Raw genomic sequence first — 22,097 nt, 5'->3', positions numbered from 1 at the left:
ATTGAAGGTGGAGACAAAAAAATCTTTTTTTTTTTTAAACTGTTTTTCCTTTACACCTGCCAATAAATTCAAAAGTTATGAAAGGAATGATGCTTTTCACAATTGCCATTGATGTATCAGTATGTGAAAATGATCCGTGTGCCGAGTCCATGAGCGGGCAGGAGGAAATGTGTCACTGGCTCGCCGCTTGTGTTGTGCGTTTTCATTTTTCCTCCCACCTCTTCCTTGATTAGAAAGGAGAGGGAGGCCCGGACGACACAGTCGGCTCGGCACGACACGACACGACTGACGGCCACAGCCTCCCTTGCTTGTGCGCACTTTTGTCACTTTCAGTAGAATACTTCTCGAGGTCCCCGCACAGACTTTTTGACACTGTCTGCGGCGGATCTTTTCTTTTCCCGTCTTGTGACGGGGTCGTTGATTTGTCTTTTGGGGGCTTTTTCCTGTTTCTTTTTGTAGTGGGGCACTTAACCATGCTACTACTGCTGCTATTACAACTACTTGGACTACAAACTTCGCTGCAACTACAGGTAAAGCACAATTTTTCAATCAAGCACAATATTTGTGATATTAGAGTTGTATTTTTGGGAGATAGTCTTCATTATGGTAATAAAATCAAGAATTGTACAAAGTCAGAATAATATTTTAAGAAAAAAAAAATCAAATATGTCAAGTTGTATTAACTTGAGTTGTTCAATGTATATAACATTGATTAGTCTTCCCCCCCCCCCCCCCCCCCATTGTTTGAATTTCTTTCAGAATGTTTCTACAAATTTAGAGGAAAATTTGGAAAGTATTAGAATACTGCATAGCAGTAACAATTGCGGAAAAAAAGATTTTGCTGGGATGTAAGAGTAAGGCCCGATTGTTTCAAGATTATACCGATTTTTTTATTCTAGTCATCACAAAGTTATCCAAAATGATTTATTCAAGAACTGACTTTTCAATTTCAGAAGAACCTTTTGTCGAGAAAATATAAAAGTCTTTTTGGGGAGGCTAAAAAAATGCCTCTTCAGAGTAACCAGTCACTGTTGGTTCTTCTGCCTCATATTGTTGCTTCATCTGACCCTGTTCCTGCTTGATTCTGACCCCCGTCTTGTGCCAGGCGTCGCCACCGCCCGGCCGCTGCGACATCCAGCAGAGGCTGGACGTGTACACGACGTGCACGTCCTGCGCAGCGGTGCCCAGCAGCCTGTGCCCACGTGGCTTCACCAACGGTGGCGTCAGCAACTGCAGCTACGTGGTCCTGATCGGCGGCCAGGAAGTCTCGCTGGACGGCTGTCGCCGCCTTTGCGCCAAGAACTCCATGCAGGCGCAATGCTGCCCGCAGTACTGGGGACCACTTTGTCTCCGTAAGTAGTTTGAACAATATGATCGCCACATAGTTTTTTTTTTTTTAATGAAGACATTTATTTGACTTGAATTTGCTTCAGTGATTAGTGGCCAAAGCTTGAAGTAAACAAAGGTCTCTCTGAAGTCAAATGCTTGTCAGTGACCTGAGTGTTGCCACTGTGGCCCGCAGCCTGTCCCAGCTGGTCGGGGAAGACCTGCAACTTCCACGGAACCTGCATGGATGTAGACCATGGCAACGGGACCTGCGTTTGTGACGTGAGCGCTGTTCCTGCACGCCTGCCGCAACAGCTTCTCGTGCCCTGTTCCTACTGCCTTTACTGCTTTTGCTCTTCATCTTAACTCTTCATTCTTGATGCCCCTATTGCTGTTGCTTCTAAGGCTTGTTTCTGCGACTTTTTAAATTCCTGTTCCTGCTACTACTACTACTACTGCCTGTTCTGGCTGCTTCTAACATACCTGTTCCTGCTGCTTCTCGTGCACACGTCCACTACTACGACCTGCTCCTGCAGCCTCCGAGTACCCGATCCCGCCATTTCTCGTTCCTGTTCCCGCGTTGTGTAATGCCTGCTTCTGCTGCCTTGCGTTACCAGGAAGGCTTCAGTGGCTTTGCGTGCCAGACATGCAGCAAGGAGAACACTTTTGGCAAAGACTGTGACAAAGGTCAGAGGTCACATGCACACAAGACTGCATTTGAAATGGTTAGGAGACTGCGCCGGGTTATTGTGTACGTATGATTTGACACGTATGTGTTGTGTTATGTGTTTGGCACTAGCGTGCGACTGTGAGCACGGCGTGTGCGACCAAGGCCCCGAGGGCAGCGGCCAGTGCTTCTGTCAGCCGCCGTACACGGGCAAGCGATGTGACCAAGGTGCCCTTGCTCATTATCTCGAAAAAAGGAACATCTTATATTGAGATTTAAATCGAGCAAACAATTGCAATTCTGCTGAGATATTGATTGAAAAATATCATTGATTTTAAATCAAAAACTAACGTGAAACGTGGCAGGCTCCCTGGACAAGGTGGAGCTCCAGCCGCCATTTTTGTATTTTTATGTATTGCTTTTTATGCATGTGTGCTTTTTCTTTTCTTTTGATGTTCAGTGAACAACAGGTGCAGCGCGTGCAGCCCATACTCGTACTGCTCAGGAGAAGGCGAAGCCGCCACGTGCCAATGTTTGCCAGGATACAGGAAGACAGTCAAGAACAAATGCGCAAGTAAACATGGCGCCCGACGTCTGATGCGGCGTCCTTTTTCCATTTTTTTGGACTGTTTTATTGTTTTTAGGCACGTGCGTATCGAGCAGCTGCGACGTCAACGCTCAGTGCTCCACGCAGGGGTCAAAGGTCAGCTGTGCCTGCAAGGCCGACTTTGACGGCGACGGCCGCGTCTGCGTACCCAAAAACCCCTGCACCGTCAACAACGGCGGCTGCCCTCTCAACTCCACCGTCTGCGTCTTCAAGGGGCCCAACAAGGTACGGTTAAGCAGCGCCGCCGCGGCAAGGCGGACGGGACGTCGGTGACGGATTTTGTCTCCCAGGTGGCCTGTGAGTGCATGTCCGGCATGATTCCTGTGGGGGGCACCGCCGAGTCGGGCTGCAGACTGCTTTCGGCCTGCGCGTCGGACACCTGCCACTCGTCGGCCGTCTGTCAAACTGGGCTGGATGGAAAAGCCAGGTCGGACAAACGTTTCTTGCACATGTTTTTGTTGAAAAGGTGCTTAAATTGTACCGTAATTTTCAGACTATAAGTCGCGGGGTTTTTTCATAGTTTGGGTGGGGGGGGCGACTTATACTCAGGAGCGACTTATATACATATATATGCTTTTTTGGGCATTTTATGGCTGGTGCGACTTATACTCCGGTGCGACTTATACTCCGAAAATTACGGTACTAAATTCCACAAGGCCTGAGTGTTAAATGACAGCGTTTTGTTTGTTTGTCCAAAAATCCAACAAGGCCTGAGTGTTAAATGACTGCATTTTGTTTGTTTGCTCAGATGTGTGTGCATGCCAGGCGAGATCAGCGATGGGCGACGTTGCTACGGTAACCTGATGGAGCGTCTGCAGGACCTGAATCGCAACGGAGCGCAGAAAGGAAAACTCAAGGGGGCCCTTGACCTCTTTGGTATCAACATTATACTCCGTCACTCTTATTTTGTTTCTTACCAGACAAATCGTAACAGTAACGCAATGTCATTGAGAAATGTTGCAGAGCCGCACTCGCGTGACTTGCGCTTGCAACATCTTCCAATTGTATTTCTGGTTTGCATTTCAGCCAAAGGTTGTTCCTCGCTGATGTCTCACAACGGACCGTTCACAGCTTTCGTCCCTCTGCTCCAAACATCTCTGACTGTACGAAGCTCATGCTTGTCTTTGCACCTGGCCCCAGTCAAAGGATGACGCTGCACAAAGGTGAATATTCACGTTGCCGCTTTGCACCCGCAGTCTGTGGACGAGCAGGTGTGTCGCAACCACCTGATCCTGGGTCAGCACCTCCTGCGGGACATGACGGACGGCCGACAGTTCAACATGTACGGAGGCGCCAAATTGAGGAGCAAGGACAACAAGGTAAGAAAAATACGTCATAACTCGGCTCTTTTCAAATCACTGCATGCATTTGTGTGTTGTGGCCGGCTAGCGTTTCATCATGCTGCACGACCCCACGCGCACATACGCCGTCGTCCAGGCCGACCTGCCGGCGGCCAACGGCGTCATTCACATCATCGACCAGCCAATCGCAGGGACCCCTGACAACCGGCCTGCTACTTTTCCTCTTTCAATAGGAGAAGTCCATAAGGTACGGTACGGCAGATGCACCGCAAGAAGAATATGAATCATCTTTTTTTGGATTTTAGTTTTCAACAATGAACATCGGGGAGGTTGTCAGAAGAGAGCCAGCCTTCAACCGCTTCCTGTCACTTGTTGATGTGAGTCGAGATGATTTTTTTTTTCTTTTTTTTTTTTTTAATAAAAACTTGCATGCTTTTTTGAAATATGTTTGTTTATTTACTTGTTTGTTTGCTTGTTTATTTTGGGTAGGGGAGTCATCCCCCAGCTTATTCATGAGTGATTTTGCCTGTTGGGCATGTTTTTTTTTGAAAACGAGAAGATTTGGAATCCATCCAAGACCTTTTTTTGTGCGTGTGCAGAATTGCGGCGCAGTGTTGCCCCTGAACGGGCCGGGCCCGCTGACCGTCTTCATCCCCAGCAACCTGGCCGTGGACAACGCCAGAGACGGGAGCATCCTCTACATGCTCAATCATGTGCGACAACCGCCCCCACCACCACAATGTACACTTGGCTCCGTCAACTCTCAATCTGCTTTCTTTTGGTCCTCAGGCCAAGGCCAAACTTCAGCAACTGCTGCGGAACCACATTTACACCAAGGGCAGCGTAAGGACGCGCACATAGCACAGAACGTGCAGTTTTCTTTTCGAAGATGTGCAGAAATTGTGCACATTTTCTTCGACTTTATTTCACTTTTTATTCAAAACAATGGAAGATCCAATTTTCTATTTTCCCCATTTGAAATATAAAATAAGCAATAATGCATTTCTGAGATATTAAAGTCCAAATAACTAACTTCCAGTGAGTTTATTTATTTATTTTTATTTTTTTATGTCCCTGTCCAGCTGGCGTCCGATGACCTGACGTTTCTTCCTCACATCGAGACGACGGCCAATCAGCTGCTGAGCATTTCCACGTCTGCCGACGTAAGCTGCTCCGCCTTTGCGAGCCGACCCACGCTAATGCAACGGCGCCCCTCGCCCTCTTTCCTCAGGGCGACATCCTGCTGGGTGACAAGGGCGTGCGCGTGCTGAGTCCCAACAACCGAGCGCTCAACGGCATCTTCCACGTGGTTGACGGCCTCCTCTACCCGCCCACCATCTTACCCATCATGCCGCACAGATGCGACCACGTCCAAAGCCAAATCACACAAGTCAGGCCTTGCACATGTGCACACAAGCGTAAACAAAACACATCGGCATAGAAAATGTTTATTATTGTGCACAATGACAAATCATTTTCATCTTTCAGGGCCCGTGTGTTCACTGCAGTTACCTGTACGAGACATCCTGTCCAGATGGCAGCACTGAACTGGTAAAAGTCTGTCTGTCTGTACATAGGCCCGTCCGTCCAACTAAATGGCGCGTGTTTCAGAACACTCACGTGATTGGCTGCGACTACACGCCATCCCCTCTGCATCGGTCGCCGAGCAAAGGCTGCGCCAAGAACTGCAACGTCACCACACGGGTCAGACGACCGTCGCAAACATTTGATTCACCATCCACCAAAGATGACGAGCTTACCGATGTTTTCGCTGTCCGACTAAATTGATGAATTCGCCAAGAATGGCCTTTGACAATATTTGCCATACGTCAAGCGGTAGAACTGACGGCAATTGTGTGGTGTTCCGGAGCAGACGCCCGAGTGCTGCGATGGCTTCTTTGGGGCGGACTGCAAGCCGTGCATCGGAGGCTTCCAGCATCCCTGTTACGACAAAGGAAAGGTTAGCGGCTTCGTTTTCGAGTGGCCTTCCTCAAGTAGCGGGGCGAGCGCCTCTCTTCATTAGGGTTTTCTCCTGCTATCATTTTTTTTTTTATGATATATTTGTCACTGGCGCCATCATGTTACACATTATTTCCATTGTTGACAGTGCTTTGACGGTATCCGTGGCAACGGCTCCTGCAGCTGTCAATCGGCCTTTGAGGGCGTGGCCTGCCACATCTGCTCTGACCCATTCAAACACGGAGAGCACTGCGACGAAGGTGAGGTGCGCCCCCCAAACAACAGCCCCCCCCCATCTGCCTCCCACACTCAGCCAGCTATGCGTGTGCATTGCGAGTTCACAGAGTGTCACTGCCTCCACGGCGTGTGCGACAACCGGCCGGGCAGCGGCGGCGTGTGTCGACGCGGCTCGTGTCTGGAGCCTTTCTCCGGGGAGTATTGCGATAAAACGCCCACGCTGTGCAAAGCTGACATCATTGACAAACTGTGGGAGCACTGCCACATCAACGCGTACTGCACCTTCAATGGCTTCCAAACCACGTAAGGACGCCTCGCCGACTTGACAAAGTCGAGCCGCCATGTGGAGCAAATGCAGAGCAGTGTTGAGTGCCCACCCGCTATCATATTTTTTTAACCTTATGGCAAAGAAATTTAAAGTGCTTTTAGTTAGAAAGACACTATTTTAAAGGAAAACAACAATGTTTCATTTTTGTTTTTTTCCCCCTCCTTAAAAATCGTTTTGTATTCCTTCAAATCCACTCCATTTTCCAAATATTTGTTGATCTGATTTGTTCTCTGCAAGTCTCTTTGCTTTCTCTCCTGCTGCCGTCGGCGCCAGGTGCGTTTGCCGGGACGGCTACGAAGGTGACGGCCACTCGTGCACGGCCATCAACCGCTGTTTGAAGAGCAACAGAGGAGGCTGCCACGCCAACGTTAGCTTTCGCCACGACTTTCCGCAAGAAGCCAATCCAATGTACTTGAGCGCTTGTGTTTGAATTGTTTTATTGGCAGGCGGAGTGCGTGTATTTGTCTCCGGGCAACGTGTCGTGCGTGTGCGTGGAGGGTTGGACGGGTGACGGGCGCGTCTGCGTGGAGATCAACAACTGCCAGACGGCCGCGCGAGGAGGCTGCAGCCCAAACGCAGACTGCAACCACATCGGACCCGGGCAGGTGAGCTTGAAATAGAGCTCTTGGTTGTTTCTGTTGAGCATTTCTTCGATTATTTGAATACAAGGTGTCAAGTATAAGGCTGAGCTCCAGACTCGAATTTGGCATTTTTCATTGTGAATCTTTGTTGTCTCTTAACATGCAGATTGTTCGTGCGTGTGTGTCTGCAGAGCGAGTGCGTGTGTAAAATGGGTTACATGGGGAACGGCGCAGATTGTGACAGGGTGAACCCGTGCTACAGCAGAAACGGAGGCTGCCACGCCCTGGTAATGAACCCCAGGTGCCGCAGCGCACTGATTGGACTGCCCGTGCCGAGGCCTTCCGTTTGACCTGGCGCCATTACATCATCTTGCGTACGTAGTAACGTATCTGAAAAGCCTTGAAATTGATTTGCAGGCAAAATGCAATCAGACGGAGGACGGCAACCGCACGTGCACGTGCCCCGACGGCTACGAAGGAGACGGAATCATCTGCTACGGAACCTTGATGGAGGTCAAAACTCGCCAATGACAATCCGACTCACATTTTTAGACATCAAATGCGAACAACTTGAGAGTTGCAACTTTGAAAAATGTTCTTTGTTCAGGAGCTGGACATGAATCCTATCTTCAGCAGCCTGTACTACATGATCCACGTGGGTGAACGCCGTCACGTCTTCAAATGACATCACGCCGTGGTTTGAGCTGCTGATTATTCCCGCAGAGGTACCCTCAAGCCGCTGAGGACCTGAGCGGCAACGTGACCGTGCTGGTCCCCAGCAGACAGGTGCAGCAGAACATGAGTGACGCCGACGTCATTTTCTGGAACACGAGGCATCACCTCCCGCACATCCTGCGGTGGGTCAGCTCGCGCCCACACACAAAAACAGAAACATCAACACACACCCCTGGATTGCTGACTTGCCGTGTGACTTCCTGCTTGCAGGGCTCACTTCCTGCCAGGCAGATACTCCGTGGAAGACATGGAGAGCCTGATTGGCCACAAGCTGCCCTCCATGCACGTGCCCACCCAATGGGAGATCCAGAACAGCAGCAAGGTAGCGGCACACTAACAGTCAACAGCCTCGGAGTTGCGTTTGGAACATTGGCTCCGCCTACCCCAGTTGCGGCCCACTCGAGTCCGCTGTGGTGTCATCGCAGGGAATTCTCATCGGCGGCGCCGCCGTGGTGACCCGGAACCAGCCGGCCATCAACGGCTACTTCCACATCATTGACAAGGTGGGACGGCTCATCGAGGATGCTCGAACGAGACGGCGACCTGAGTGTGAAAAATGGATGAGGTATCTTTTCAGGTGTTGTTTCCATCCCGTTCGGACCTCCCGCCCGAGCCGCTCACCCTGAAGGCCTTCCTGGAATCATCGCCGAACTTCAGTCTCTTCCGTCAATACGCTCTGGTGGGTCACACTGGGTGTGTTATGTAGTGTGTTGTGTCGGCGTACGCTTTGTGTGTGTACCTTCGTTGTTGTCGATTGTGGTTTTCCGACCCGGCTTTGTCAGAAGTACAATCTGTCAGGGGAAATCAAGCAGACTGAGTTCACCCTTCTGCTGCCCACCGACGACGCCATCCGTCAGTACCTGAGTGAAGGCAACACCACCCAGCTGGTAGGAGGCCTGCCACACCAGCCCCGGCCAAATTCCACTGAGAGGCGCTAACACCTTCCTGTCCGCAGGACCCCGACTTCTTCAAGTATCACGTGATTCTCAAACAGCTGCTCTTCCCCGAAAAACTCTATGACGGTCTACTCGCGGGCACTCTGCTGGGTGCCGACTACCAGGTACAGTTCCACCTGGACTCCAACAATCAGGTAAGAAAACCATTTTGTGACCTCCCGGGCCTTTCACGTTGTTCTGACGCTGGCTCGCCCTTTCATTGTCTGCGGTGGCTCCAGACGTTGGTGAACGACGTGCCACTAGACGGCACCTTCAGCGAGACGCAGTACGGCGTCATCATCGTCCTCCCGCGTGTCCTCTCTGTGCGCCGCAACAGATGCAGCCAGGAGGTTATGGTGCAAGTCAACGTAAGCGCTCAATCGGAGGTTGTTGCTTCAAGCCAGGAGATTGTTTGGCATTGGCATAGTATGATCCGTCTCTTTGCTGATTAGGGCCGGTGTACTGCCTGTGACGGAGCCCCCCGCTGCCTCAGCAGATATCAGCCGGTGAGTCTGTCAATCACGCGGATCCCATCCACCGTGGCATTTCTTCCATGCGTCTTTTTGCTCCACCTCAGATCACAATGCAATTCCCGGAGAACATGAAGCCCAACTGTCGATACAGAAAGCGCGTTGGAGCCCGCAGGAAGTCCATGCCAGGCTGCGTAATAAAATGTCTGCAAGTCGCCAAGGTAGCCGCTGCCTGAGCTAGCAACTCGAGAGTAAAAAATGATTTGCTAAGATTTTGGAACGTGACCTGGAGTTGGGTTACCTTTCACAAGAGGATGGTCGAAATGCTAACACATAGCGAGTTCGCAACCCGTGTATAGCCGGGTGCTAGCTCAGATGAGAATCGATGGGAAGCTAACGTTAGCTTTAACGTGGCCACCCACGCATGTGACTCTGAGCCCTCCTGACGTGTGCCCCGCAGGATCAATCGTGTTGCCCCGGTTACTACGGGCACGAGTGCTTCAAATGCCCGGGAGATGTGGGCAGCTGGTGCTCCAATCACGGCCAGTGTCAGGACGGTCTCCGTGGCAACGGGGAGTGCCGATGCTACGAGGGTTTCCACGGCACCGCCTGCGAGGACTGCGAGCCTGGACGTTACGGTGTCAACTGCACTTCAAGTGAGACGCTTGCACACACGCGCGCACAAACGGATACACACTTGCATGCCTGCTCACACAAACAAACACGCACACCTTTGAGTGAACTTCACAGATGTGCAAAAGTAATGCAAAGTGGAATCAAGGGAAACTACTACTTTCCTTTTGAAGATGCAGGGCAGGGCAGACGTGTGTTTTGTGCGTCCGCATGTATTCCAATACTTGTTTTGTGTTCCTGTGTGTGTCCATTTGGGTGTGCATCTCCCAGAGTGCGCCTGTGACCACGGCAAGTGTGACGACGGTTTGTCGGGAAGCGGCAGGTGTGACTGTCACAAAGGATGGAAGGGGGCCTCGTGCTCCATCGGTAAGACGCGCATACGCAAGCGACTCAAATTGAGTAACCTCCCATCATCTGTGTGTGTGTGTGTGTGTGGCAGAGATAAAGGACGATGCCTGCGGAGGAGTCTGTGATGAGAACGCCAAGTAGGTTGTATTCATGTGTGCGTGTGTGTTACCATTTTGGTTCAAATGTCTCCAGGCAGTGCGGCACGCTGAAACACTTGTTAGCACGTCCGCCTCACAGTTCGGAGGGGGAGGGTTCGATTCCACCTCCGGCCCTCCCTGTGTGGAGTTTGCATGTTCTCCCCGTGCCTGCCTGGGTTTTCTCCGGGCACTCCGGTTTCCTCCCACATCCCCAAAACAGGCCGATTGAGCAATCCAAATTGTCCTTAGGTGCGAGTGCAGATGTGTTCGTCTCTGTGTGCCCTGTGATTGGCTGGAAACCAGTTCTGGGTGTCCCCCGCCGACTACCCGATGACTGCTGGGATAGGTTCCAGCATGCTCGCGAGCCCCGTGGGGACAAGCGGTACAGAAAATGGATGGGTCGTTCCAGGCAATGTGATTTGGCAACAAAACTTTTTTTTGGTGCTATTAAAAATCAACCACGCCATGTAGCTGGTCAACATCCCAAATTAAACTTGTGTCTTTTGAGTTGCATCAAGACGTCAAATTACTTTCAAATGCTGGGTAAGCCGTTGGCCAGACTACAAAAGATGAAGTAATTAACGGAGGATGGATGGACTGATGATGGACGGACGGACAAATGGCTGACGGGCATGTGGTGGTCGTTTCAGCTGCATCACGGGGCCGCAGGGGAGCGCGGCCGCCTGCGTTTGCGTGGCCGGCTACAAAGGCAACGGCAGCGTGTGCCAAGGTAACAGCCGCTTTCTCTCTTTCCATTGCTTCCACAACTTGTGCTTGACTTGTGCTCTGTCCCTCAGAGGTGAACCTGTGCAGCCTGTCCAATGGCGGCTGCTCGCCGTTCGCCACCTGCGCCACAGTGTCGGCGGGCGTGCGCACCTGCACCTGCAACAAGGGCTACACGGGCGACGGCGTGGTCTGCCTGGGTCAGTCATGTCATCGTCACACATCCACCATGTTGGGTGAAATTCCCCGCATTCCGACCTTTACGGGTGGGCGGACTTGCTCTTTTTCAGAAGTGGACGGCTGCCTGGTTAACAACGGAGGCTGCCACAAGTCGGCCGACTGCATCCGAACAGGACCTGACACCGTAAGACGGCAGCTAACTGCAATGACGTCACGTCTTGGCGCTTTGGCCAATTGACGAACGAGCCAATCGTGAGCCGGACTGCGAGTGGAAGTTGCTTTTCTCCGTTGGAGACTAACTTGTCTCCAAAAACAGTTTCCCCTTGAGCTACGAGCGATCCCACATGGGAATTATTCCGAGATTGGGGGAGCATTGGGCTTGTGAGCTTAAATTTGAGATAGAAGATAGACTCAAGTCACTTCACAACAAGCAGCGGTTAAGTGATCTATTTAGCGCATATTCTCGAGATTATTAAAGAGGCTAAATGTTCCTGTCAAACAACTGCCGCTAGCATAATGCAATGGGAAACTCCACAGGCACACGAGCTAACAGTTAGCATCTCCTATGTGGCCGTCTTGTTAAGCAAATGGCAACAAATGCAGAGAGATAAGATAACAATACTCTCCTGCATGTTCTTTCTCCTCCCCAACGGATTTCATTCTTCATTCTCTTGAATGATGTGATTCCTGTTGGATGGCGGGTTGAAGATATTTTTGGGTTGTTTTCCCCAGGTGGCGTGCAGGTGCCAGACGGGCTTCCAAGGGAGCGGCCGCTTCTGTTACCCCAGTAACCCTTGCAGAACCGTACGTTGATGTGTGCTCGCGTGTGTGTTTAGGATAAAAAGAGAAAAATTAAGGTTTATTCGTGTACCTTTTCTATGTACGTTTGTGTGCGCTTGAGGTTTTTTTTATCATTTGCGTTTTTGCATTTTTCTTATAAATGCGTGTATGATTGTGTGTGCGCAGAACAATGGCGGCTGCAGCAAATATGCCCGCTGTGAGTATTTGGGACTTGGCCAGAGGAACTGCACTTGCCTCCGAGGACATAAGGGCGACGGCATCGATTGCCGCGGCAATACCAATGCCGTGAGTCACATGACCCAGAACTCCCCCCTCCAGCTCAGCTGGCCGGGCCGCCATCACAGCATTCTGCTTTTTCTTTTCTTCTTTTCGTCGTCATCACGCAGGAGGTGTTCCGAAACCCGGAGAACGCCTTCTTCCGTGACATGCTCTCTGTGAGTTAAAAAAAGCAAAATAAAAACCTCTACCTTATCACACAAGTTACACAACTTAAACCTTTTTATGTTGGTCTTTGTTCCATCTAGCAGTCAGACACTATGAGTCTCTCCGGCGATGGGCCGTTCACCGTCTTTGTCCCCATCGACAATGACACGTATCCTGTTGTGTGTACTCATCAGCCGCCATCTTGATTCTCTTCTTTCTCTACTACTTTAATGCGTCTTCATCTTTGTGCGTGTGCTCACACGCACGTGGTTACGTTTGTGTGTGTGTTGGCGCAGGTTAGTGAGTGGAAGCTGTTTGGGCGTCTCAATGATCTGGTGCAGTACCACATTGTTTCCTGCGAGAAGCTGACTTTGAACGACCTCCAGAGCACCCAGCAGGCCATCTCCACATCCGGACACACGTTGAAATTCAGTCTGCAGCAGGTCTTATTCAATCACACACACACACACAAATACACTGACAGACAGACAGATTTGCGTCCTCTTCTGTAACCAAGTGGTCTGGCAAGATTTGGTTAGAAGGATGCAAAAAAAAAAAAGAAATCTTGAGTCCAGAAAGGTTGCTTTGAGCAATAAATGCCACGCCTTGAGCAAATGTGACAATCAATCCGGAACTATTTCAAAAGTTGGAAAAACGATTCAAGGGCAGCGGCGTTAGCGAGCATTTGGCTAACACATGCGTGTTTGTGCGCGTCAGGGCTCGGTGTGGATCAACAACGCCTCTCGGATCATCAGGAGCGACTACAGCACGTCCAACGGGGTCATCCACCACATCAGCGGCATGCTCACCCCCTACCAATTGAGCAGCAAACAACGCGTCAACAAGGTGCCGACCGCAACTCACCACAACTACGTGTGCACGTTTGTGTGCTCATTTCTTATCATTTGTGTGTTTACATACCGTGTGTGTGTGTGCTTGCGCTTGTTTATCTGTATCGTGAGGACACGGCACATAAATCAACAAATCCAGCTTTCTTTCTTTCTTGCCTTCCTTCCAGATGAACTTCACTGTAGCTGCTCAATTTTATGGCTACAGCAGCTTCTACCAGTTAATCGAGGTAAACCCGTGACGTGCTCCCGCTGTCATATCAGCCGCGTCCGTCCGTCCATCCGTCCATCCGTCCATCCGTCCATCCGTCCATCCATCCATCATCCATCCATCCATCCATCCATCCATCCATCCATCCATCCATCCATCCATCCATCCGTCCGTCCGTCCGTCCATCCATCCATCCATCCATCCATCCATCCATCCATCCATCCATCATGTTGCCATCCGTCATGTTTCTGGCATCCATCCTGCCAATCATTCTCCCCTCCACCTCCGTTTATCAAGCTGCCCGTCATCCAGCCATTTAGCATCACGGCCTCACGTTCTACTTCCACGCCACCGTGCACGGGCTTGCGCTTTGATGAGTTTTTTTTTTGTTTTGCGGGTGCAGCGCGCCGGCCTGCTCCCAGTGCTGCAGTCATCCATCCACCGGCCGTTCACGATGTTCTGGCCCAGTGACCAGGCCCTCAGCTCGTTGCCCCCTGAAAGGCAGCGCTGGCTCTCCAGTCCCGACCACCAGGAGGAGCTGGCCGCCACTGTCAAAGCGCACATCATACGCAGCGCCAGGGTAACACGGCTCCACTAAAATGGCCGCTTGGACGCCATGACATATTTGTGCGTGTCTAGATTCTGGGCGTCAGTCGGCCAGGAATATACTCGTCCTTCCGCTCCATGCACGGATCAAGAATCAAGTATAGCTGTGACAAAAACCTGGTGGTGAGAACAAACACACAAACACTGTTATTTACGCTAATGACTGTTGTCTGGCATTGACGTGGAGATGGTAGTTTGCAATACAACGTGATATTTACAGCACATTACACAACAGCTGCACGCTGAGCAACGGGGACAACCACAAAGACAGCGAAAACAATCCATTGAAACACAAAATGATATAGAGCAGCACAAGAATAACTGTCGAAAGCCAAAGAATAAAAAAAAAAAAAAGTATCTTCAAATGGGCGAGGAGGAGAGGAGCCTTACGTGGCAATCCAGAAAGGAGCCAGAATGAGGGAAAACTTCAATTTGACGCCCTGAGTGCGTTGTTTTTGCTTCTTTGTGTGTTTGTGCCAATGTAGGGCAACATATTGATCAACGAAAACGCGGCCAGGGTGGTGGAGCGCTACCTGAGCTTTGACGAGGGCGTGGCCTACGGCATCGACCAGCTTCTGGAGCCCCCGGGCCTGGGGGCGCACTGCGACAGCGTGGAGAACAGAACCACTTTTGTCAGTACCGCAAAGTCACACAACATCACCTCACCTCGTCTTCCCTGAAGTGCTCACGTCTGCGGTCTCAAAGCTGCTGGCAAGATTTGAACGTTCTGTAATGGCGCCCCCTTCCCAAGTGTGTGAAAGCCACGCCCCTTGCCAACATACACAAGCACGACCACTCGTGCGTTGTCGTGATCACTTCTCACACACGACGAACGTTGACCCCGTGTTTTTTCTTTTTCTTCCCTCCAAGTACAGAGAGTGTAACGTGAGCGCTTGTGTGTCCAAACAGGGCCGCTGCGGCCGCTGTCTGTTCCCTCCGCCCTGCCCCATCCGTCACCAGGACACGGTAAGGAGACCCAAACCCCTGCCCCCATTTTTCTCGCCCCGCAATGGAGAAGATGAAGCGCGTGGCGCATTTCAGGGACGCGTGGAGAGCTGCATGAGAAGTCGCATCAAGTACTCGCTGGGCTACATGCGCTGGGCCGGCGAACTGGACAACCCGCTCAGCTCGCTCAGAACCTTTGGCTGCAAGCGAGTGTGCCGCTTCCCGGGTTGGGTCCAGAAGTGCTGTAAAAACCACTTTGGCAGAGACTGTCAGGGTGAGGCGCAAGCTTTTACGCTTGACTTTCACACACATCTCACTTGTTTTTTTTCTTCTCCTCTCAAAAAGACTACCGTAATTTTCGGACTATAAGTCGCGTTTTTTTTAATAGTTTGGGCGGGGGGGCGACTTATACTCAGGAGCGACTTATATACATATATATGTTTGGTTTTTTTCACTTTTTGGGGCATTTTATGGCCGGTGCGACTTATACTCCGGTGCGACTTATAGTCGGAAAATTACGGTATTTGAATTGAATTGTCAAACTTTTTTATCACAAAACTTTCAGTATCTCACAGGCGTTTGTCTGTCTTTCTCTGCAGTGTGTCCTGGCGGCGTGGAGTCACCGTGCAGCGGCCACGGCGAGTGCAGCGACGGCTTACGAGGGACGGGCAAGTGCAACTGTCCTGCCGGTTTTCAAGGCGACGCGTGCGAGATGTGCACGCCGGGACATTACGGCGCCAACTGCACAGGTTTGACGTTTGTATAACATCATAAGCTTCCCGCACTTCAAGCATGTCAACAAAAATCAACTTGGAAGGCCTCATCTCATCTTTTCCTGCCCCAGCATGCGAGTGCGGTCAGCAGGGAACGTGCGACGAGGGCATGGAAGGCTCGGGCCAGTGCGTCTGTAGAGCGGGCTGGAAAGGAGACCGCTGCCAGATCGACTTGGGTGAGGGATGCTGCTGCGTGGTGCCAGATAGTGCTATCCTAGCTTTCCTGCATTTTATACTTCATACAGAGCGACAATTCCATTCTCAATGTTGTTGACCGGAGGAAAAAGTGTGCTCATACACTTCATACTGTGTGTGTGCGTGTGTATAGGTTCCATCCCCGAGGAGTGCCGTCCATGTCATGCTCAGGCCGATTGTTTGCCAGGGTTGGGCTGCCTGTGCAAGTCTGGTTTTCAAGGCAATGGCACCACATGCACTCCCGAGCCACGTGAGTTTTAACACCGCATCATGATTGTCGCAAAACTTTGAACCTGCTCTAATTTGGGGAAGGCACAGACATGCTCCACTCTTTGCGCTCCATTTCGGAGGGGGGGTGGGGGCGGGCCACGGATAAACGCCTGGCTTCTGCCCGTCCTCTCTTCTTCCAATGACGTTGTTTGACGACAATGCCTCACAGCTCCGAATCTTTGCGAGGAGTACAACGGCGGCTGTCACCAAGACGCTGACTGCACCCAGACGGGACTGCGGGTCAACTGCACCTGCCGCAGCGGTTACCGCGGCGACGGCCACGTATGCGACGCCATCAACAGGTGAACGGCGACGAAAAGCGATTCGTATGTGGCACCAGGATAAGTTGCTTAATAGATTTGGTTGACATGGCAACACACTAAAGCTGAAATGGTCCAAATAAATGAATAAAAATTTGCTGAATGAATTAATAATGAATGAACGAAAGAATGCAGTGTCATCCTGCAAATATTCAAATTTTGGTTGTTAATATAGGTCAGCGCTTCGGAGCGTGTTTAGGCCAGAAGGGGGAGATGGGACCGCTCACCATCAGGAAAGTGATGGATGTGTTTTCCAGGTGTGTAGAGGAGACAAATGGCGGCTGCAGCGACTTTGCATCCTGCAAGTTCACAGGCCCGGTGGGTACAAACGTCTCACTCGTCGCATTTTCTTGATTTGAGGTTTCGCCTTGGAAATGTCCCGCCGGCATACTTTCCACTTCTGGTGTTAGCTGCACCTTTGCGTCTGATCTTAACTGATCACAAAGTCAGTTATTGCTAATGTTAGCATCCAACGTTGAGCTCCAATATTAGCTTCCCAAGTGAGTATTGAGCATTAGCTTTTTAAAGGCTTCTTTGTTTGGCTTGACTGTATTTGTCGATTTTCCGAGCGTCCACGTTACTAGCGGAAATCGTCTTCCCTACAGAATGAGCGCAGGTGCGAGTGCTTAGAAGGCTACGTGGGCAACGGAATCCAATGCCTGGAGAAAGTTGTGCCTCCCGTCGACCGCTGCCTGGAGGACAACGGCGGCTGTCATCCCGTGGCCTCCTGCAAGGACTTGCACTACCACGGTAACGCTTGTCCGTCACTACGGCGACAAATCTCTCATGCTCGTGACCTTTCCACAAGCTGTCTGTAACGTTTCCAAAAGAATTTTGTTACCATGACAACAGACGTCTTTTTTCTGCACCTGCTCAAGAGATCAGTGGGGTTTGTTGAAAGTCTAACACATTGCTCACTAATTTGTCTCCACGGTAACACAACAAGCAAGTATATTCGGGGACCACCTTCTGTTACCACGGTAACAGCCATCATGTGACGTTTGTTACGCGTTACCTTGGTGACGTGGTCACCTGTTTCCAAGGCAACCAGCGCAGTGGCCTAGTGGTAGAGTGTCCGCCCTGAGACTGGAAGCTTGTGGGTTCAAACCCCCGGCCGGGTCATACCAAAGACTATAAAAATGGGACCCATTGCCTCCCTGCTTGGCACTCAGCATTAAGGGTTGGCATTGGGGGGTTAAATGATTCCCGAGCGCGGCACCGCTGCTGCTCACTGCTCCCCCTCTCCCCCAGGGGATGAATCAAAATCGCATGGTTAAATGCAGAGGACAAATTTCACCACACCCAGATGTGTGTGTGTGTGACGATGATCATTGGAACTTTCGTTCGGACTTTTAACACATTTATAGGTATATTCTGGTGCCCTTCTGTTACCATGGTAACGCATATACTCTGACTCAAGAGCATAACCCTAATGAGTGATGCGGTCATCTAGATCGGTCTCGATGGCACCGAGCCGTCGTTCTGTGACCGTACTTAATGTGCTCTTGAATGCGGCGCCTGCGTTCTCAGCCAATACTGCGGGAGTGTTCCATCTTCGTTCACCGGAAGGCAAGTACAAGATGAATTTCAGTCAGGCGGATGCGGCGTGCCAGGCCGACGGGGGCGTGCTGGCCAACTACAAACAGCTGGGCGACGCGCAACAGGTACGCATGTACCCGGGCTGTCCATCAATCTGCTAACAAATCAGAATTGCATGTGGAATACTAAAAACTTGAAAATTAGTGTCGCTCGGACCCCTGCGTACTCGCACTACATGTATATCAATGCATGGATTTTGTGTTTTTATGGCTGAAGGCCTAAACCTTTTAAAAATGTGGGAAAAAAAAACGTGCGAACGTCTGGCGTTGTGTGCATTTATTGACGTGGCGGCTGTGCTTGCAGCTGGGCATGCATCTGTGCGTGGCCGGCTGGTTGGAGGGCGGCAAGGTCGGGTACCCTACGCGCTTCCCCAGCATGAGGTGTGGCGAGAACCACATAGGCGTGGTCCTCTACAAGGATCCCGTGGACCGGAACAGCACGTACGACGCCTACTGCTACAGGCTCTCGGGTAACTATCGCACCAAAATTCCCTCCACTGAAAAATCAGATGATCTTGAGATTTTGTGTGAGTCTCCCGCTTGTTGCCGTGTGCAGACGTCGCGTGCAAGTGTCCCGACGGCTTCGAAGGAGATGGCGTCTTCTGCAACAGCGTCCTGATTGATGTGCTGGCGGCCTACGGCAACTTCAGCCTCTTTTACAAGGTGCCGACGGGCGTTGCGTCGTCAAACCTGAAAGCGCCTTTATTCGATCTCAACATTTCTTTGTCTTTTTTGGGGGAATTTCAGTCCTTGTTGGACTACGGCGGTTTCTCCGCACAGGGCCAGCGTCTGGTTGATTTTTTGACTCAAAGGCAGTCGGAGTTGACGCTGTTTGTCCCGCACGACGACGGATTCAGCCCTGGCCAAGTGAGCGCGCCTTTTCCAACTCTCTTCTGGATTATTGTCGGTCATCTTTATTTCTATTGTGCGGAGCGGGGTGATTTGCAATCATTTTTCCTCTCTGGGTTATTTCTAGTTATGCAAGATGGTGATGATCGTCAATTGTTTTTACTCTTTCGATGGTGGTGGCCTTGTTTCTAGTCATTCTCTTTTATTTGCACAAAGTAATGATTAGCACGACTCATTTCTCCCTCGTCTTGTTTTCATGTGTGTTAGGTGCTCTCGGGTCGAGATGTGGAGTATCACATCTCTGCCAATCACGTCAGACGAGCATTTAAGGAGCTGCGACACCAGGAAGTCATCCCGTCCAGGCTGGGCTTTGACCTGTCTGTTACCCACGGCAACAACGAGGTCCGACCACAACACAATCCAATTGCCGTACTCAACCTTATTTTTTTATTCAATCTTTTACCACTTCCACCCTCAGAGTTATAAACTGGTGAACCAGCGCCTCCTCTTGGCTTGGGACATCCCAGCCGTCAACGGGATCATTCACGTTATCGAGGCGCCGCTGACGGCTCCGCCGCCTCAGGTGAGCTGGATGATGTCAAGGGCGAGTGTATTCAAAAGCCAACTCCCCTTATTTCATATTTGAGACCATTCTATGACTTTATACCTAGATCTTCTCTCGTGGCCCCCATGGCTTCCTACTGTGGTCGTCGGTTGCTTCACTATTTAACTTTTTTTCGCCTTACTCTCCCCAAAGATTATGTTTTGATGCAAAGTAACACCTTCATACATCTTCAATCATCAAACACGTAACATTGATTAACAGTTGATTACAGTGTTTTCTGCACTATAAGGCGCACTGGATTATAAGGCGCACCTCCATTGATTTTTTTATTTTAGAATTTATTTCATATATAGGGTGCATTGGATTAAAAGGCGCATAAAAAACTGAAGTTGACTAGTGTTGCGGTATGCATCCACTAGATGGTGCTGTGCTAAAGGGAATGTCAACCCAGTCAATGAGGTAAATTCATCCTCATGTGAAAATTATCACAGTAGCTTACAATCACACAAAACATATAATTTGGGAATAAACAACTTTTTGTTGGTTGTAATGTCTGTATTTGGAAAGCCAAGTATTCCCTTTTTTTCGTTGCTTCTTAACAACCCCCATTTCAGTACGTCGGTCCTTAATGGTCCGTCCTCCCGTTGTCATGGTTACCAGCTTGTTTCACACAAGTGCCGTTATCTGGTCGATTAACGTGTGCGTGTGATTGTGTGCCGGCCGATCCAGGTTTCCCACCACGCTGCGCACGGCCACGTCCACTCCAGCGGCACCGTGTCGGCCATCTTGGTGTCGCTGCTGCTGACCGCCGTGGCGGCAGGGATTGGATACAACGTCTTCAAGCACAAGACGGATGCCTTCAAATTTCAGTACTTCAAAGTAAGTCGCATGCCCAACACACACACACACACACACACACAATTGGGGGGGGGTACTCAGATGTTAACATGGCTAATAGCCTTAGCATTTTAGATTGCCAGTGGCAACATATGGAGGCTTAAATATGATTGGATTAAAAAAAAAAAAAAAAAATCAACTGATAGAAATGTACTTAAATGTAGCTTGTGAGCACAAGCTAACAGCTAACGATCTCTCCTCTCGCGTATCAGAATGACGACGAGGACAAGGCAACGGCCAGCCCGTCCAAACCCGCACTGGTCTGCATCCCCAATCCTTTGTACAGCGGCTCCAGAGCCTTCGCTGAGCCTTTTGGGGTGAGTCGTTTCGGCGCGCTACGCCAACTGGCATTAGCGATGTCACTTGTTACTCATGTCACCAGTTATTGGTTGGTTGTGTGACTCCTTCCTCTTTTCTGTGACGTTCCCTCTATACGGCAGGAGACCAGTCAGAGGGCAGAGCCGGAAGAACCCGAGGAACCTCCAAAGCTCCTGGACCTGGATCAGTGAAAGGGCTCACTGGTTGAGCTTTTGTAACGACCGTGTCTTGCGTATTCAAAAATCAAACTTGTCACACAACAGGAAGACAAAGTGATTGTCCAAAAATTTTGCACTAATCGTTTTCTACCAACCATGCGTTGCATGACTGATCATCTCAGTTCACAAGCTCCTTCTAACCAAAACAGAAACTACTGAGGACAAACAGCTCGGTTTAAGTGTGTGGAGTCATGATGTTTGTGTGCACACGCACAGTCATACAAAAAGAAGCACATAAATGGAAATAAAAACACCCTTAAATACACAAAGATACCCACAAAAACAAACACGGATGCACACATAGTCATGCAAAAACAAGCACATAAACCTCAAATACACGATAACGCAAAGACACCTACAAAAACAAACACCCACACACACACACACATGCGCACACACACACACTCAGAGTCTGTGTTGGATGGTGTCATGAATCATTGATAGTGAATGTCGGCACTGCGAATGTGCTGAGCTCGTCACAAAAGACCCGCCACTGTTTGCGCGACATGCCGAGATGTCCGGACAAATCTGCGAACATGATGCTGCAAACGTGCGCACGAGCACACGCGCTCAAAACACAATTTGTTATCTGATCCAAAATAAATAGAGGGTCTGATGTGACGATTTCCAGAAGCCATTTTAGGCATGGAACAAAAGGGCACATCAGAAGCCATTTTTGCATAAGCACAATTTAAAAATCTAGTACGGGTACATTCATATTAATCGAATAAAACATGACAAATGCTGTGGAGTCTAGAAATGCTAACATCAATGTTAGGATTTGTGAATTTGAAAATATAAAATGGCCAGCTAACAATGATCAAAACACTGCTTTGAGCCGCAGAAGGCTAACATTGTATTTGAAAGGAAACACTGAACTACATTGAACGTGATAAAATCAGCTATACTTGTACGTCTATTCTTTACTGACTCATGATAGTTAGCTGGCTGCTAACTGCTGGAAGCTTTTCCTTATTTTTTTTTCTTTGGGAAGGAAAAGGAAGCAAGGGGGAGGTTGGTCATAATCAACACGTGCGAGCAGAGCAGCCATGTTGGTTTCCGGCCGTTTCGCCTCGCTCGGGTTTTTTTCAGT

The 22,097-nt window shown here is 50.1% G+C and overlaps 1 protein-coding gene across 2 annotated transcripts; it reads left to right on the top strand.

Annotated features, from left to right (window-relative positions):
* The first annotated feature begins 219 nt into the window (after positions 1-219).
* Positions 220-21,917, top strand: stab1 (stabilin 1). 2 transcript variants are annotated; one of them, XM_061291414.1, is made up of 69 exons: positions 220-530; positions 1,106-1,352; positions 1,523-1,608; positions 1,944-2,013; positions 2,126-2,221; positions 2,454-2,567; positions 2,638-2,825; positions 2,891-3,027; positions 3,349-3,476; positions 3,627-3,703; positions 3,797-3,919; positions 3,990-4,148; positions 4,207-4,278; positions 4,501-4,614; positions 4,691-4,744; positions 4,984-5,064; positions 5,133-5,291; positions 5,390-5,452; positions 5,513-5,605; positions 5,775-5,861; positions 6,009-6,120; positions 6,205-6,400; positions 6,699-6,792; positions 6,872-7,030; positions 7,198-7,293; positions 7,424-7,519; positions 7,614-7,661; positions 7,730-7,863; positions 7,952-8,063; positions 8,167-8,244; positions 8,319-8,420; positions 8,524-8,628; positions 8,697-8,831; positions 8,916-9,044; positions 9,129-9,182; positions 9,254-9,367; positions 9,607-9,802; positions 10,050-10,145; positions 10,219-10,264; positions 10,915-10,994; positions 11,062-11,187; positions 11,278-11,351; positions 11,900-11,971; positions 12,134-12,253; positions 12,355-12,402; positions 12,496-12,570; positions 12,688-12,834; positions 13,109-13,237; positions 13,410-13,469; positions 13,854-14,030; positions 14,090-14,179; positions 14,542-14,688; positions 14,966-15,022; positions 15,098-15,275; positions 15,601-15,750; positions 15,846-15,950; positions 16,103-16,219; positions 16,409-16,541; positions 16,817-16,877; positions 17,165-17,309; positions 18,090-18,223; positions 18,462-18,627; positions 18,714-18,820; positions 18,905-19,024; positions 19,274-19,408; positions 19,485-19,589; positions 20,301-20,450; positions 20,681-20,785; positions 20,909-21,917. In XM_061291414.1, exons 1-69 carry the CDS (start codon positions 474-476, stop codon positions 20,975-20,977), a joined length of 7,689 nt encoding a protein of 2,562 aa, XP_061147398.1. In that variant the 5' UTR covers positions 220-473; the 3' UTR covers positions 20,978-21,917. The 2 variants fall into 2 exon arrangements, with proteins under 2 accessions (XP_061147398.1, XP_061147397.1); XM_061291413.1 differs by having other exon boundaries at positions 12,493-12,570.
* Positions 21,918-22,097: the final 180 nt, after the last annotated feature.

Source organism: Syngnathus typhle, linkage group LG11 (assembly GCF_033458585.1).
Source record: "Syngnathus typhle isolate RoL2023-S1 ecotype Sweden linkage group LG11, RoL_Styp_1.0, whole genome shotgun sequence".
Classification (NCBI taxonomy): domain Eukaryota; kingdom Metazoa; phylum Chordata; class Actinopteri; order Syngnathiformes; family Syngnathidae; genus Syngnathus; species Syngnathus typhle.
This window is presented reverse-complemented; position numbering and strand designations above follow the sequence as displayed.